Source organism: Gossypium hirsutum, chromosome A09 (genome assembly GCF_007990345.1).
Source record: "Gossypium hirsutum isolate 1008001.06 chromosome A09, Gossypium_hirsutum_v2.1, whole genome shotgun sequence".
Lineage (NCBI taxonomy): Eukaryota > Viridiplantae > Streptophyta > Magnoliopsida > Malvales > Malvaceae > Gossypium > Gossypium hirsutum.
Window position 1 is genome coordinate 76,223,889 of NC_053432.1, and position 14,907 is coordinate 76,238,795.

A 14,907-nucleotide genomic window follows, 5' to 3' on the forward strand; every position below is an offset into this window, starting at 1 on the left:
TTCTTATAAATAAAAAAGTTCTACCTTGCTTGATTAAGAAGTTGGGTTGATTTTGGATAAGATGAATTTGGGTTGAGTTTAAAATCAATTTATGATTAGGGTTATTTCAAATCGGGGTATTTTGGGTTCGGGTTTTTCGACTCAGATCATTTCTTGGCATTTTACAATCCAAAAGGAAATTAAAGAAACAAAGTCTTAGTTTTGCTTTCTAAACAAGTCAAAAAGAATGAATCAGGTACATAGCTGTCACTTTGAAACTGTCATTGAGATACCTGAAACCAATGAAAACCCCACATTCTCGTTTCATGACCCTCAGATGGTATCTAAAGATGCCACGCACCATAAACAGTTAAAAGTAACCATCAATTAAGCGTGGCCCATATACCACAATTATCCACCAATCCATCCAAAATAGTCTGTCTGCTCTACAAACTGCCCTTTCAATTTCGACTCTTGAATTAAAAGCAGTCTCTATCAATCTGTGGGGTGGGACAAATGCTTATGCTTTACATACAATGGTCGTTAAAGAAACTTCTGGGTCGTTAAATAAGACTTGATAAAGTCAGGACAAAAACTACGCAACCACATTTTTTACTCTTTTTTTTTTTTTTAATTCAAGTACTCTTTTAAACATCACCTTGTAAATGTCAGCTTGAATTTGATATTATTTCTCTTTCAAACATGTATCTATTAGGAATGATATTTTAGTTCGATATGCAATTGGAATGTTTTTGTTTCCATGTTAGTTTAAACAGTTTTGATCCAGAGGGTAATGTGGCAATTAAAAGCAGAAACATGGATGATTTTATTGAACTTCAAGATTGGATAATATAAACATGCTTTAAGCTGTTATTCATACAAAGACAAGCTTAAAGCTACATATTAAGTGGTACAACAAGTGAGCTCCAGCACTTTTTATGTCTCCCAAATTTTCCATTCAAGGAAGTGTATATGCTGCAAAACAAGCAATTATAACATAAGAAAATTTTCTAAAGGGAGGAGTGAAAATGGAGCAACGAGAGAAATCAAGACTCACCTCCACATCTGTAACCGACTGGACGGTTGGCTATGTTGCAGCGTTTAGGGATGGTTATGGCAATCTCAGGCTTGATTCCAGATGCTTTAGCAGTGTTAGAGAGCATAACGGCACAGAGACATTTCGGACTTTGGCCGATTTTCCTCACCTGGGCGCAGCAACTGGCTGAAACAGGGGCATTCTCGTCTTGTGCAGCTTCAGCACATGGGGCTAGCTTCATTGCCTCATTATCAGGAGCTGATTTCCCACATTCCCCTGCTGCATCAACCACCTTTCCCAGGCTAATAAGCACAATCAATCCCAGAACAGAGATGAGTTTCATTGCAGCTGCCATCTTTTGTTATCTGAAAATAATCCAACAACCCTCAGCTGAACCTGAACCTGACTCTGAAATCTGAATGCAGATTGGCCTCTTCTGAAGGGGGGGTATTTATACTGTAACTTGAGCATGTAATGGAATTGTAGCCTCATCCACTAATGGTATAATGGGGGTGGCACTACAAGGAGAGACAATTTTATAATTGTATCACTTCGATTTAAGAATTATATATTTGTTGTTTTAATCGTTTCAGTCCCATCATATATCAAAGCATTCATCCATCTGTAATCATCTCAACGACTGTGTAAAATCCTCAAAAGCTTGACATTTCGACACTTCAGCTGCTATTTCTGGAACTCCACACTCCATTGCTAACAACAACGACCCAACAGAGTGCGTGTTCCAATCATGCAACTTTTTGTTGTGGCTACGTGTAATCAACTTATAAGCAACTACTCCCATCTTTATTACCAGTGTCATCAGGCCACCTAAGTTATGATATCGTATATGTATATAAGTAATAGGTAGTTTGGCAATTTCTATTCTATGTTTGATCCTCAAAATATTGAGCTATAATCAAATTTGAGACCATAAATGATGCCATGACAAAGCATGAATCACTCAACTTATTTATCATTTACAATAACAGGGTGAATGTTTGTCATTCTCAAGCATCTTCTAATTCCTACCAAATTTAAAACTTAAAAGAAAAGATATAAAATTGATTCATGATGTGCAACATTAGGGCTCTTTCTCAGGAACTGGCTCCAGTTTAGATAAGCTCACCGCCTCTGTTAGACATTCAAAAGAAACTGATGCTTCTTGAGTTATGGTTGAACCTGATTCTGTTCCTTCACCTCGTTTACTGTATTCCTTCGGCCTTAAATCGATATTAAGATAGTCTGTCAAGACCTTTGTCACGCCCATCCCACGCTGAGGAACTTTGCTGCTTGAAAGAAATGGTGATCTATCACCCTTTGCAGGGGTAGCTAGCGGTGCTGGTGAAAAGTTTGGGGTTGAAAAAGCTGTTCTATAAGGAGTGCTGGGGAAGGGCATTGAGTAAGGAACCGAAAGACTCTTCTGACCAATAAGTCCGATCCTGGACAGTGAAGAGAATTGATCTGAATGCTTGGTCAAGTCATCCACATAAAGCACATCATCAATACGTGCGATAATGTTGAATGCAAGACTTTCCAAAACTCTCGAGTAGCTCTCCAATATGGATTTTCCAACATCCTAATTAACACCATAATGTTCATTTATCAGCATGAATTTTGTAATTAAAAGCATTCATAAGAACAAGTCTCGAATTCAAACTATTGACACAAACCTTGTTGTACTGAATTTTGCTCATATCTAAAGTGGTCTGGGGAAGACCGGGGAATCGCTGCTTCAAGCAAAGCAGGAGGCTCTCTGCTCGATCAGCAAGCATTTCTCTTTTGTCAGAATCGATCATTAGGTCCTTGACCAAATCCCATGATGACTTAGAACTGGACCGATTTGTGCTAATAGGTTTGGAGTTTGATTTTTTCCGCCATAAATATATTGAGGCCTCCACTCGGTTAGCAATCTCAATAGCTTGATGCTCGGATGACAAATCAAGGCAATCAAGAAGGCAATCGGGAGTAAACATATCCGATGAAATATAGCGATAAATGAGATCTCCTAAGCTCGTTCGGCTATTCTGAAACAAATTTGTACCAAAATTTTAACAAAAACTTCCTAAAATACATAATGCCAAGTATCTATTCATTGTCTTTTACCTTTGGAAGAGATTCCAAATATGATTCAGGGACTTCCATGTCAGCTAGAGTAATACTATTGATTGCCATGGCAGCTTTTAGGATCTGGTTTGTGCAATCACGTTTGTGCTGCAACTGCTTCCTTGAATTTTCATGGAGTCCCCCCGGTGGCACTCGAGACACAGGAAGCCACCATTTTTCCTCTTGACGTTGAAAAGCTTTTCGGAACGAGGTGGATCCATCAGCCTCTGGGGCTAGAATCCCTTGATCAACATACCAGAACTCTGTATCGGTGAAAGTATCTAATATCTCCTGTAAAAATGATTGTTACATTAAAAATACAGCTCTCAACAGAATAGTAACCACATTGTTATAGAGTTAATGGATCTCACGAGTAGCATGTTGTCCAATTTTCTTAAAGCCGGGAGATTAATGTAAAGATCCGAACGAGGTCTGCAAGTCATGACCTGAAATCACAACAAAAACCAGTCATGAATTCGAATTAGACTATATAATTATAAAACCTTTTTTCATGATTATAAAACTATACAAGTTGCTTAGAGAGCTCTCATTACCAATAGCATTTGATTTGAATTGCCAGAAACTAGATATGGCATTCTAAACTAAAAATCTTTCATTGGATACAACATGTTCCCTAGAACTCAAAAACTGTCCTAATGTCACATTTAGAAAACATGGGAGAAGTTCATGGGGGAAAAGTATTGATGGCTTTACCTCGAGCTTGCTTCCATCCGGGAATGTCTGCCACGAAGGTATCAACTCAACAATGTGATCACTAACAGAAAGAAGCCATTCCATCTCTCGACGCCACATTGCTTTCTTCTCAGGAGGAACGGGTTCTAACCTCCATATTTGCCCAAATAAGGTAGCTTCAAATGGAAGTGAAAAGGAAATAACCATCAAACTAGAGAACCAATAGCAATTGACCAACATAAAATCAGAAACAAATGCCCACATAGGTAAACAGAATAGAAGAAACAGCATACCACAAAGATTGGTGATGGCATTTGAAATAGCCAAGGCTGTGCAAACGCCATTTCCACACCCAGACATATCTTCTCCAAGCAACAATTTTGCAAATCTTTCCTTCATCAGCTCAATCTCTGAAACCCCCATTATTAACCAATAAAAAAGAAATTCAATTGAGAGACAAATTCATATGATAATCAATAATAATACCTGAAATTGTGCAGCCTTGTTTCTCTAATTTCCTATTATCCAATGGGGTTTTCTTTCCATCTTCACTGCAATTAGTACTGGTGCAGTCTTCTGTCCCAGCATTTTCCTTTACAGGCCAACCTAATGAAGGTGGTGAAGCAGACCCTTCCTCGGAACTACTGTGACTGTGTTCCTCCTCATGCCCGGTTGTTTCAGATGTTAAAAATCAGAACTTGAACTACTTTCCCTACCCTTGTCTTCAAGCAACTCGGCAAATGTTCCCATTTGAACCCCATTCTCACTAAAGCTTTCATTTTTCTCTTTAAAGCTTCCTTCTTTCTCAACCAATCCCTCCATTTCAGTTTGCTGTTCTTCAAAAGGACCAGGTGAAGGACAAAACAGAGAGTTATTTACTATCATACCACTATACTCTAACCTCTGTGAGCAACACACATTGGACTCTATAGCTTTGTAACACAAGCTTCTAAAAGATTTTGAAACCCAAAAGCTCTTAGCTTTTAGCTTTGGCGCAGGCATACAAAGCTTCAACTGGTGATATTGTTGTTGTTGCTGCTGTTTGGTAGAGCCTATTTACTCTTGGTTGGTGAAAGCTCCTCCATCCATAAGGTCGCCAACATGTCTACTTCAATGGGGTAAAGTGGAAGCAAAAAAAAAATTGCAGAGAAATTTGGTGTGGGGTTTTCCTTCTTTTTCCTTTATCTTTTTTATGTGACAGAAAAAAGGCAGAAGCTTTATGTTCTTAAATATATGGAGTCAAGCTATTGATGATTACTGAGGCCTGCTCAAAGACATGACTGGGGAGCCTTTTGCTTCACCTATAAAACTATTTAAGACCTCCTCATATTTCCCTTTTTTTTTTTTCCATTTTCAGAATTTTAAGCTACTTCCTGTTAATATTTTCTAACCATATCAAAACAAACAAATCTTAAAACTTTCCAGGCTCTGTTTGAAAATTAAAGATAAAATGTAAGTTAATGAGGAGTCGTGTAGGGGACGGATTTATCATTTATCCATGATATCTAACCTCTTTTTGGCAAAAAAAAGAACAGCCTTTTTAAATTTCTAAACCTTCAATTAAGTTGTTAAGTTCCAAGGACACACCAAATTTTTGGCTTTCAAAAACTGTTCCATTGCCGGGTTCTCCAAGTTACTTAACCACCCTCTTCATGGCCATGTCCCAATGTATTAAACAAAACCATGGTATCTATATGCTTGGGAAGTATAGGAAAGTAATTTACGAGCTGAAAATTCCTAGAAAGAAGTGGTGGGTTCTTTGGCAACCACATTGTGATGGATATACTAAGGATAATGGAAAAGGATGCCTTTGTCTCTTGGGCAACATCAAAATGGAATACTATGGAGGGCAGGCGCGTTTAGTAATTTCAGAGAGGGAATCAGGGATTATTTTGTAATTTTACAGGATCTCGATCCCATTTGAGGGGCAATCGCGTCATGATATATGATTAGTTAAAATAAAAATCACTTTTTTTAAAGAAAATATAATATAAACATAATTAGGGTTTTAAGGAACATCTTAGGTAAATGAAAAATAAATCTGAGGGCTATATATTGTTTCATAAATAAATCATTGTTCACTGATTGCAGACATATGGTGTTAGCCCTTTTATTATTATTATTTTCCTTATAAACTATGACATTTTAGGGACATTTTTTTAATGTTCTTTTAGTTTCTTAAAACTGGTTTAAGGATTGGGAGCAAACTGAAGACATGAAAGCATAATTGAGATAACTAACAATGACAATGATAAGGGAAATTGACAATGGAGTTTAAGTGAAGTTGTCATAATTGTTAAATCATTCCTTCCTTCTGTTTAAAACACTTCTCACTGTGCTCTTTTTTTCTTTCTCTTTTTTCAAACTTTGCTTGCAAGGCTTAAGGTTGGTTGTTCCAACTTAAGATTTCGTTTCCTGATGTTGACTTCCTAATTGAAACCAATTCAAATGTTTAAAAAAAAATAACCACTTACTTCAAATTAAAAAATTTCAAGTTGTCGAGTTTTATTTTATTATTCTAATTCGATTTAATTTTTTTTCGAATCGAGTCAAGTGAAATAAAATTCAAGTCAATTCGAATCTAATCAAATGAAATCGTTCGAGTTAAATTAAAAAATTAAACATCTCAAATTAAAATCTTGTTACAGTATAACTAATTTCATGTTACATCACATAAATTTGAAACCATATATATTTGAAAACTTTTTCAAAGCAAAATAAAAAATATATTTTAGTATGATGAACTTGAATCATTAATTAACTTATTTAGATTCTCAAAATTGTTATTCTAGAAAAATTTTAAAATTTTAACTTTCTTTATATATTTTTTAGAATTTTTTTAAATTTTATAATTTTTTAAAATATATAAAATTTAGAATTTTTATAAATATTTTGAATTTTAAAATTTATTTTAAATTATTCTGTAATTTTTGTTGAGAGAGAGACTAATGTGCTCATTTTATAACTTGATAGGGACCAAAATGATATTTACACCAATCTATTATTCGAATTATTCAAATTGTAAAATTTAACTCAAAACCCAAATTACTTATTCGAGTTTACTCGAATTACTTGATTCAATTAACTCAAATTTTAATTTTTTTTTGAATTAGATCGAATTTTGCTCAACCATAAAAACTAAGAGCGGATTTATTTCCTAAAAAACGTTAATTGCATTCAAATTATGGTTGTATATTTTAAATTCATACTTAAAAATATTCCAACTAAATTTCAAAATATTACTATCATATTAATTAACAACTTTTGTCATCTTAATCATGAAATGGAGCATTAAATATGTACTCAAATTTTGCGTGTAGCATATTTGAAATTAGGAGCAAATTTAGAAATTTTGTGTTAAAGATTAAGATTAAATTATAAAATTTTATTTTTTTTGGATAAAATTAAATAATAGATTTAAAGGATTTAAATTGAATTATTGTTCTTAGGAGGGTCAAAAAATAAAATTTCCCTTTACTGTCTATTCCTATGGATCAAAATTTAAATACGTGTATCTATCAAATAGACAATTTAGACCTAATATATTAAAAATATATATAAATCCTAAATTTTAATAACACTATTTTTTAAAATATGTTAAGTCCAAGTTATCTATATAATAAATACATACATGTTTAAAATTTGAACAAAATGTTTTAAATATGCTCCATATCAAATTCAAATTCAAGCTGGAATTTAACACCAAGCTAACAACTTGATTAATAAGATATTGATAGCTTTGAGACTCATGTGAATGGAATTAACTTGTGTATCAAATAATTACTCAACATTAATTCCTTTCTCGATATTTATATTTCAATTGTAAGGAGTCTTTGTTTTGGTTTAAATATGCCAAAGGTCTTTATATTCTTTTGAAATATAAAATTTAATCTATGTACTTTAATTTTAAGACATTGAGTCCTAATACTTTTTTTATTTAAAAATCTTCATCTCTCCATCTAATTTTATCGTTAAAGTTAATGATGTCCAAGGTAAAATAATTTTTTAGCTCTCCATATTTACATTTTTTGTCAATTTAGTCCGTACCTTTTAAATGTACTTAAAATTTTAAATTTTTTCATATTTAAAAAAAACATAAAAATTAAAAATCATATTTTTAAAAAAATAATGAAAAGAATGAAAACTCTATAAAGTTTAAAAAATAAATTAAAATAAAAATTCAATGTTATATTGACTAGATCAGGCCGGCCATTTAAACTAGGAATCGATTGGGGCATCGATCATGCGAGAGGGAAAAAATCGATTAACTCGCGTCTGGTATAAACTAGTTAAACCTATTTTCAATTGCCAGTTCAATTGATTCTTGATCCAATTGGTCCGATCTAGTTTAAATAACAATGAATTTTGAATTTTTTTATATTTTAAAATATTTTTAAAAACAACCTTTTTATGTTTTATTTTTGAATTTTAAAGATTTTTTATGTTGTTTTAAATATTTTAAAATCATAATAGTTTTTGTTTAAAATAAGAAAAAAATATTTTTCTAAAAAAAAATACATCCTTTCCAAGGTTATGGACCAAATTAACAAAAAACTGTAAATGTTGAAAGTTAAAAAATTTTAAAAATTTTAAAAATTGGTAGACCTACAAACCAATACAAACTGGTTGAACATGGCTAAAAATTTAGTTGAATTGACAATTGAATAAATTTTTATATTTTTTAATAATTTATTTGCTTGAGCTAATCAAACTAATCGTTTTGGGAATCAATTGGTTACCACTTTGAAATTGATTTAATCAATTTTTTTAGTTCGGTTTAATCAGTTCATACCGATTTGCGGTCAATTAATTTTTACCTCTCACCAAATTAATACTCTAACAAATTTCCAGTCCAAGTAGTTGGTCTAATATGGACTAGAGTGTTTTTTTCAATATTAATTTTAATGGGAAATAAAAAATTTTAAATTAAAAAAATAGAGAAAGTTAACACGTGTAAACTAAATTTTAAATTTCCAAAAAGTAGAATAAAATTAAAGCCTCTGTTTTTTTATGGTCGTCTTCTTTGAAATAACTCTCAAATATTTGAAAATTGAAAGCAAGCCATTTAAGAAAGGGAGCCTTTTTCTGTTAGAAGCATAAATCGGGTTGTTTAGAGTTATTGCTTTGTGTTGAGCTGAAAACAAGCTTTTGAAATTTGAATAAAATATTAAACACCCAAAACAATCCACCATCGCCTGATTCTATTTTTCACATTAATTACCTCAAAGATTCAACCCTTCACTCCAGAACTTGGATAAGAAAAGCCCAACAAAAAATAAGGTCTCCAAGGCCCAATTTAGTCTCAAACCAACACAAAAGCTGATGTCAACAAAGCATACGAATTATTTTAGTAATATTGAGTTAAATGACATAATTCAGTAATAAAAAATATTTTTTCTAAATCAACAGAATGTTTATTTATGTTTTTTTATCAACTTAAATAAACAAATATGAATAAGATTTTAAGGCTGTATTAAATGAACTAAAAACGAATAAAACTTGTTTAATTTATTTATTTATACCCTTGAAAGAAGAGGTCATGATCGTGTTATAATCCTCTCAGACAGTCTGGAAGTCATTCGGACTATTCAAGGAAGTAACTCTGTCAATTCGAACTCTGCTTTAATAAGGTAAATTCAGAGTATGCTATCTCAGGAGAATTCATAGGTTTTGTGTTATATTCCTAGAGAACAAAATGAAATTGCTGATTGCATGAAAAAAGAAACGTTATCTTTTAAAATTGATTTGCAATTTTTTAATATTCCCTCTCTTAGGATTCGGAATTTTTTAGATTTGGACCAGTCTAGAAATTTTTTCTCAAACATATGTAACTAATTAGCTTTTTCTTTTTTGCCTTTCACCAAAAAAAAAAACTCATTTACTATTTTATTATTATATATTAATACTATTATTTTATTATTTGTGTGCTTACTTTTTTTTATTTATAATATAATTATTAATATTTATATTTAACTATTTTATATCTAAAAGCTAAAATATATATTTATTTATTATTAATGAATATTGTTCGTGAATATATTTACAAATATGTTATTTTAACTTAATTAAACAAATATAAACATAATAACTTTAAATAAATAAATGTCAACACCATTTTGAAATTATGAGCTTTAATTTTCAACCCTATGACTATATATACTTTAAAAAAAAAATCCAATATTCGCCTTGTCCATGATCATGTTCATATTGCTTTGACTGAGCTGCATTTATTAGACAAATATAATTTTCAGAGTTGAACTTTTCCTCCATGTCTATGTTCATATACCTTTGTCATTTGTTGACTTTCCATTATGTTCATAACTTGAAGATTCTAACTAGTTGGCTTTCAATTGAATTAGATAAAGGATGACTAAGTTGACTAAAGCAGGCGTATATCTCCGTCCCCAATGAAACTAGCAAATCCTCCCTCTATAAGAAGCAAGAAACCAAGGTCACCCTCAAAGCGAGGAACAAAGGTAGCATAATGGGCGAAGAAGTGCAGGTTTTTGGATTCTGGGCAAGCCCTTACAGCCACAGGGTAGAGCTGGCTTTGAGCTTGAAAGGTGTTCCATATGAATATATAGAAGAGGACATCTTAAAGAACAAGAGTGATTTACTCTTGAAATATAATCCCATTCATAAAAAAGTCCCAGTTTTTCTCCACAAAGGGAAACCAATTGTAGAGTCTATTGTTATACTTGAATATATCGAGGAAACTTGGAAAGTCAATCCCATTTTACCACAAAGTCCTTATGACAAAGCCATCGATCGGTTTTGGATCAAGTTCATCGATGACAAGGTAAAATTTATTTATTTTTAGTTTAATCTTTCTTATTCAAACATCATATTTGTTTAATCTCTCATGTTTATTGGGCCAGTTTTTAGTCAAAATATTGTATTTTTCTTTCAAAGTTTGGGTGCATGTAAACTTCTGTAGGTTAATTTCGTCTCTCATGAAGTTGAATTGTGTTATTTTAGTGATAAAATAATAAAAAATAACTATTTTGATGATAACAATAATTTTATATTTTAAATGAGATCAGGATTTGTGAGTTTTGTCTTTTTATAAAAAAATTTAGGCTAAAGAATAATCGGATATTAAATTTCAAACAGTAATTTATCCACTTGTGCCTCACTTCTTTTTGTGGTGTACATATAGTGCTTGCCTGCGGTTAGGAAAGCTACATTTAGCCCTGAGAATGAGCGAGAAACGGCGGTGGAAGAAGCTTGTGAGTGTCTAAAAATGCTTGAAAGTGCACTGAATGGAAAGAGATTCTTTGGTGGGGATGCGATCGGAATGGTAGACATTGCTGCCAACTTTCTTACCATTTGGCTTAGGACCATTCAAGAAGCTACGGGATTGGAGGTGTTGTCAGTGGAGAAATTCCCCGACTTGTTTAAATGGACTGACGACTTCATAAGTTGCAGTGTTGTTAAAGAAAGTTTGCCTTCTACAGACAAACTATTATCCTTTGTCAAAGCTAGTCTTTCCCAATGATTGACACCTTTTTATTACCTCGTTTTGTCTGTAATCTTCGTATATGTTTGGACGTACTGCTTGATCTTGTTTTGAGCCAACAATAAATTAACACTATCTTAAATAAAAGGTCCTTTTATTTATTATTTCATCATTTCTAGATACTCCATTTTTCCAATTGTATTTTTGAGTGCTTATGCCAACTTCTTTCATTAATTTCATCGAATAATATTATGTGATTATTTTTTAAAACATATTAATGCCTTTTTAAAGTTTTTTTTTTACAGTTTAATGAATATTATATATATTTTTTAACTTGCAAAAAAGAAAATTGTTCAATTGTAGAAAAATGTCGATGTGTATATGTTATATAATCAAAGGTTTTAAAAATAAGTTGTGTTAAAATATTATGTCATTTTACTTAAATAAATTGATTGTAAACACACTATTACAATAAAATTGGGTCGATATCTACATGCTAATGATATTCAATGCTCATCACCTTGCCAACAACTGTTAAATACCATTTAGAATGTATAAAGCACACTAATCAATCATCATGTAAATTGAGGAAATCTCCTGAAACAACATGTGACTTAAGAATCGAATCCTAAAACGTGCAAAGAAAACCCCACAACTCCTAAGCACTAAAAGGAGGACACTTATCTAAGGAGTATATATACTCCCACTTATTATAGAGAAAGGCAAAGTCTCCTTTTTGGTCTTAGCACAATACTTTTGTGTGAGATAACACTTTCAATCTTTATTTATTGTATTAATAATTGATGTAGTGAATATGGGCTTCATCTCATAAAAGATATTCTCGATCATCAAAATCGAAACACAACAATAACTCTATCGGAGAATTCAACCTTACAACACGTATAACCTTTACAAACAATACCAATACTTCACCCAACAACAAAAATGCTTTTTCAATAATCTTTCCATCCTACCACCAAGAATATATTTTTACTCTACCCTTGACAATTAAACTACACAAAACTCGAATCCAAACTCATAATTAATCTTTGAACTTGAAGGACAAGCGAAGTCAGGAGTAATTACAACAACAACGGCAAGTCTACTCACAAAAATGATTAACTCATGCAACACCCCATTAGAATAAAAGATCTTATGAGGAAAAAGCGACATCTTCCCATTTTAGAACAAATACTGTTCCGCAAAGAGGAAATCTTTTAAAAAACGAAATGGATATGATAAGAAGAGAATTGAAGCACTCCAATAGAAAAGTTTGATAACGTAGAAGTGCAATAATAGTCACTTAGACTGTTAGATACATGCTCCAAAATTTTAAGCTTCTAAAAAAAAATAGGATGGTAAATGATGTTAGGTGTGGGTCCCACTATGTGGGAAACCCATATTTTCTACCACAATGTTTTGCCTTTTTTTTTGGTTTTGTCAAAAGCCAATTTTTTGGCCTTTTAACGTGGGAGTGGGCAGCATTCTTAATTGAGAGCAAAATTCTCAATTACATCCAGAGAGAAACAGAGAGTGAGATTGAAGCTCGTTGGAGAAAAAGAGAGAATAAAAAATCAGTTTTTCAAGCTTGGTGCAGCAGTGATCAACTCTTCGATCGAAGGTCCATCCGTGGTTCGATTGAGCTGATTTTTGGACAGCAGCTAGGCGATAAGGTGTTCTTGACTTTGTACGGTCAGATTTTTCATCCGAGTCTTGTAGCGTCGGAAATACCCATTTTTTTAGCAGCTACGTTTTTGGTAATGTTCTCTCATTTTTGTCTCTTTTGCTAAAGATTACATATTGTTAGCCTTGTCGGAGTTGAATGCTTGTTGTAGGCTTGATATTGTGATCTTGTAGTCGAACATTTGATGATAGTAGAGCTCTTTATCGGACTCTAAAGTCCTGTGGTTTTTACCCTTGATTTAGAGGGGTTTTCCATGTAAAAATATCGGTGTTTCTATTTATTTTTGTTGTGGTTGCATTAGTTGATTTGTGGTTGATTAAGGTTCCTAGAGAACATACTTTGTGCTATTGTGCTTGCCATAATTTTTGACAGGAGTTATAGGGAGAGAAAGAACACCGGTTGTGCTTTCGCTTTGTTTCGGTTGTTCGGTTTCTTCCCAACAAACTGGTATCAGAGCTTGGTTATTATGTCAGATAATTATGAAAATTAATACGAGCAAGATGATTATGTTAAATGGTACAAATTATCAACTTTGGCGGAATAAAATAAAGGACTTGTTGTTTGTGAAGGCTTTGCATCTTCCAGTCTTTACTACTCAAAAACCCGATTCGAAAAGTGATGAAGAATGGAATTTGAGCATCAACAAGTGTGTGGCTTTATTTGGCAATTTGTTGAAGAAAATTTTTACAACCACATTGATCAGGAGACACATGCTCGAACATTGTGGGAGAAGCTTGAAAGCTTGTATGCTTCGAGGTCGGGCAATAACAAGTTGTTTTTGCTGAAGAAAATGATGGCGCTGAAATATAAAGAAGGAATGTCTATAGCTGACCATGTTAGTGAATTTCAGAGTGTGATGAATCAGTTGCTTGGTATGGGTGTCAAATTTGATGACGAGATTTTAGGACTTTGGTTGCTTGCTACTTTACTAGACTCTTGGGAGACCTTTCGGGTCTCGCTCATTAATTCTGCCCCACAGGGTATTATTACTTTGGATTTGGCTAAGAGTGGTGTGTTGAATGAAGAGGTTAGAAGAAGATCTCAGGGTTCTACATCACAGTCCGAGGTGAGGTTATCAAGAACAGGGGGAGAAACAGAGACAAAGATGGAAAAGGTAGAGATAAAAGCCGAAGCAAATCAAGATCGAGATACAAGAATCTTGAGTGTCATCATTATGGTAAGAAAGGTCATATCAAGAAATATTGATTCAAGTGGAAGAAAGAGAACAAAGGTGGTGGTGATAAACACGATCGGAATGACGATGAAAAAGTCGAGCGTGTTGCTACTGTTACTCGTGAAGATCTATTAGTTATTTGTGATGAGAATTTGGTCAACCTAGCATGCGACGAGACTAGTTGGGTGATTGATATTGGTGCATCACTTCATGTCACGTCGAGGAAGGAATTCTTCACATCTTATACTCCTAGTGATTTTGGGGTATTGAAGATGGGTAATGACGGTTTGGTTTCGGTTATTAGTATGGGAGATGTTAGCTTGGTGAGTAACAATGGAACAAAGTTAACTCTCAAGGATGTCAGATATGCACCGGATATCCGTTTGAATTTGATTTCTGCAGGAAAGCTTGATGATGAGGGATTTTGTAACACCTTCAGTGAGGGGCAGTGGAAGCTGACTAAAGGCTCATTGGTTGTGGCTCGAGGAAAGAAGAGCTCAAATTTGTACTTGATGCAAGCTTTGACTTCTCGAGAAACGGTAAATGTGACAGTGAATGACAGCTCAACTGAGTTGTGGCATAAACGACTCGGTCACATGAGTGAGAAGGGGCTTAACTGTTTAGCAAAGAAGAATCAACTTTCGGGTTTGAAGAATGCTACACTGAAGAATTGTGCTCATTGTCTAGTAGGAAAACATAGAAGAGTTTCATTTAGAAGCCATCCTCCTCATAGAAAATCAGAATTGCTAGAGTTGGTCCATTCAGATGTTTGTGGTCTG

At 33.2% G+C, this 14,907-nt stretch overlaps 2 protein-coding genes and 1 pseudogene across 2 annotated transcripts; 1 reads left to right on the forward strand and 2 right to left on the reverse strand.

Moving 5' to 3' along the window:
- Window positions 1–781: 781 nt before the first annotated feature.
- LOC107889735 (putative lipid-transfer protein DIR1) lies at window positions 782–1,773 on the reverse strand. Its single transcript, XM_016814283.2, has 2 exons — window positions 1,037–1,773; window positions 782–954 (listed from the first exon to the last, which is right to left on the reverse strand). The coding sequence occupies exons 1-2, from the start codon at window positions 1,368–1,370 to the stop codon at window positions 938–940; spliced, it is 351 nt and encodes a 116-aa protein (XP_016669772.2). The 5' UTR covers window positions 1,371–1,773; the 3' UTR covers window positions 782–937.
- Window positions 1,774–1,936: 163 nt separating this feature from the next.
- LOC107889736 (rop guanine nucleotide exchange factor 7-like) lies at window positions 1,937–5,318 on the reverse strand (annotated as a pseudogene).
- A 4,881-nt stretch (window positions 5,319–10,199) lies between these two features.
- LOC107889737 (glutathione S-transferase U8) lies at window positions 10,200–11,434 on the forward strand. The gene is made up of 2 exons (XM_016814285.2): window positions 10,200–10,610; window positions 10,971–11,434. The coding sequence occupies exons 1-2, from the start codon at window positions 10,296–10,298 to the stop codon at window positions 11,307–11,309; spliced, it is 654 nt and encodes a 217-aa protein (XP_016669774.1). The 5' UTR covers window positions 10,200–10,295; the 3' UTR covers window positions 11,310–11,434.
- The last annotated feature ends 3,473 nt before the right edge of the window (window positions 11,435–14,907 follow it).

Excerpts from the sequence above, each read along its gene's own strand:
- LOC107889735 (XM_016814283.2), bottom strand. The coding sequence starts at position 1,370 with ATGGCAGCTGCAATGAAACTCATCTCTGTTCTGGGATTGATTGTGCTT.
- LOC107889737 (XM_016814285.2), top strand. The coding sequence starts at position 10,296 with ATGGGCGAAGAAGTGCAGGTTTTTGGATTCTGGGCAAGCCCTTACAGC. Across the intron at positions 10,611-10,970 it reads TCAAGTTCATCGATGACAAG|TGCTTGCCTGCGGTTAGGAA; the intron begins GTAAAATTTATT and ends GTGTACATATAG.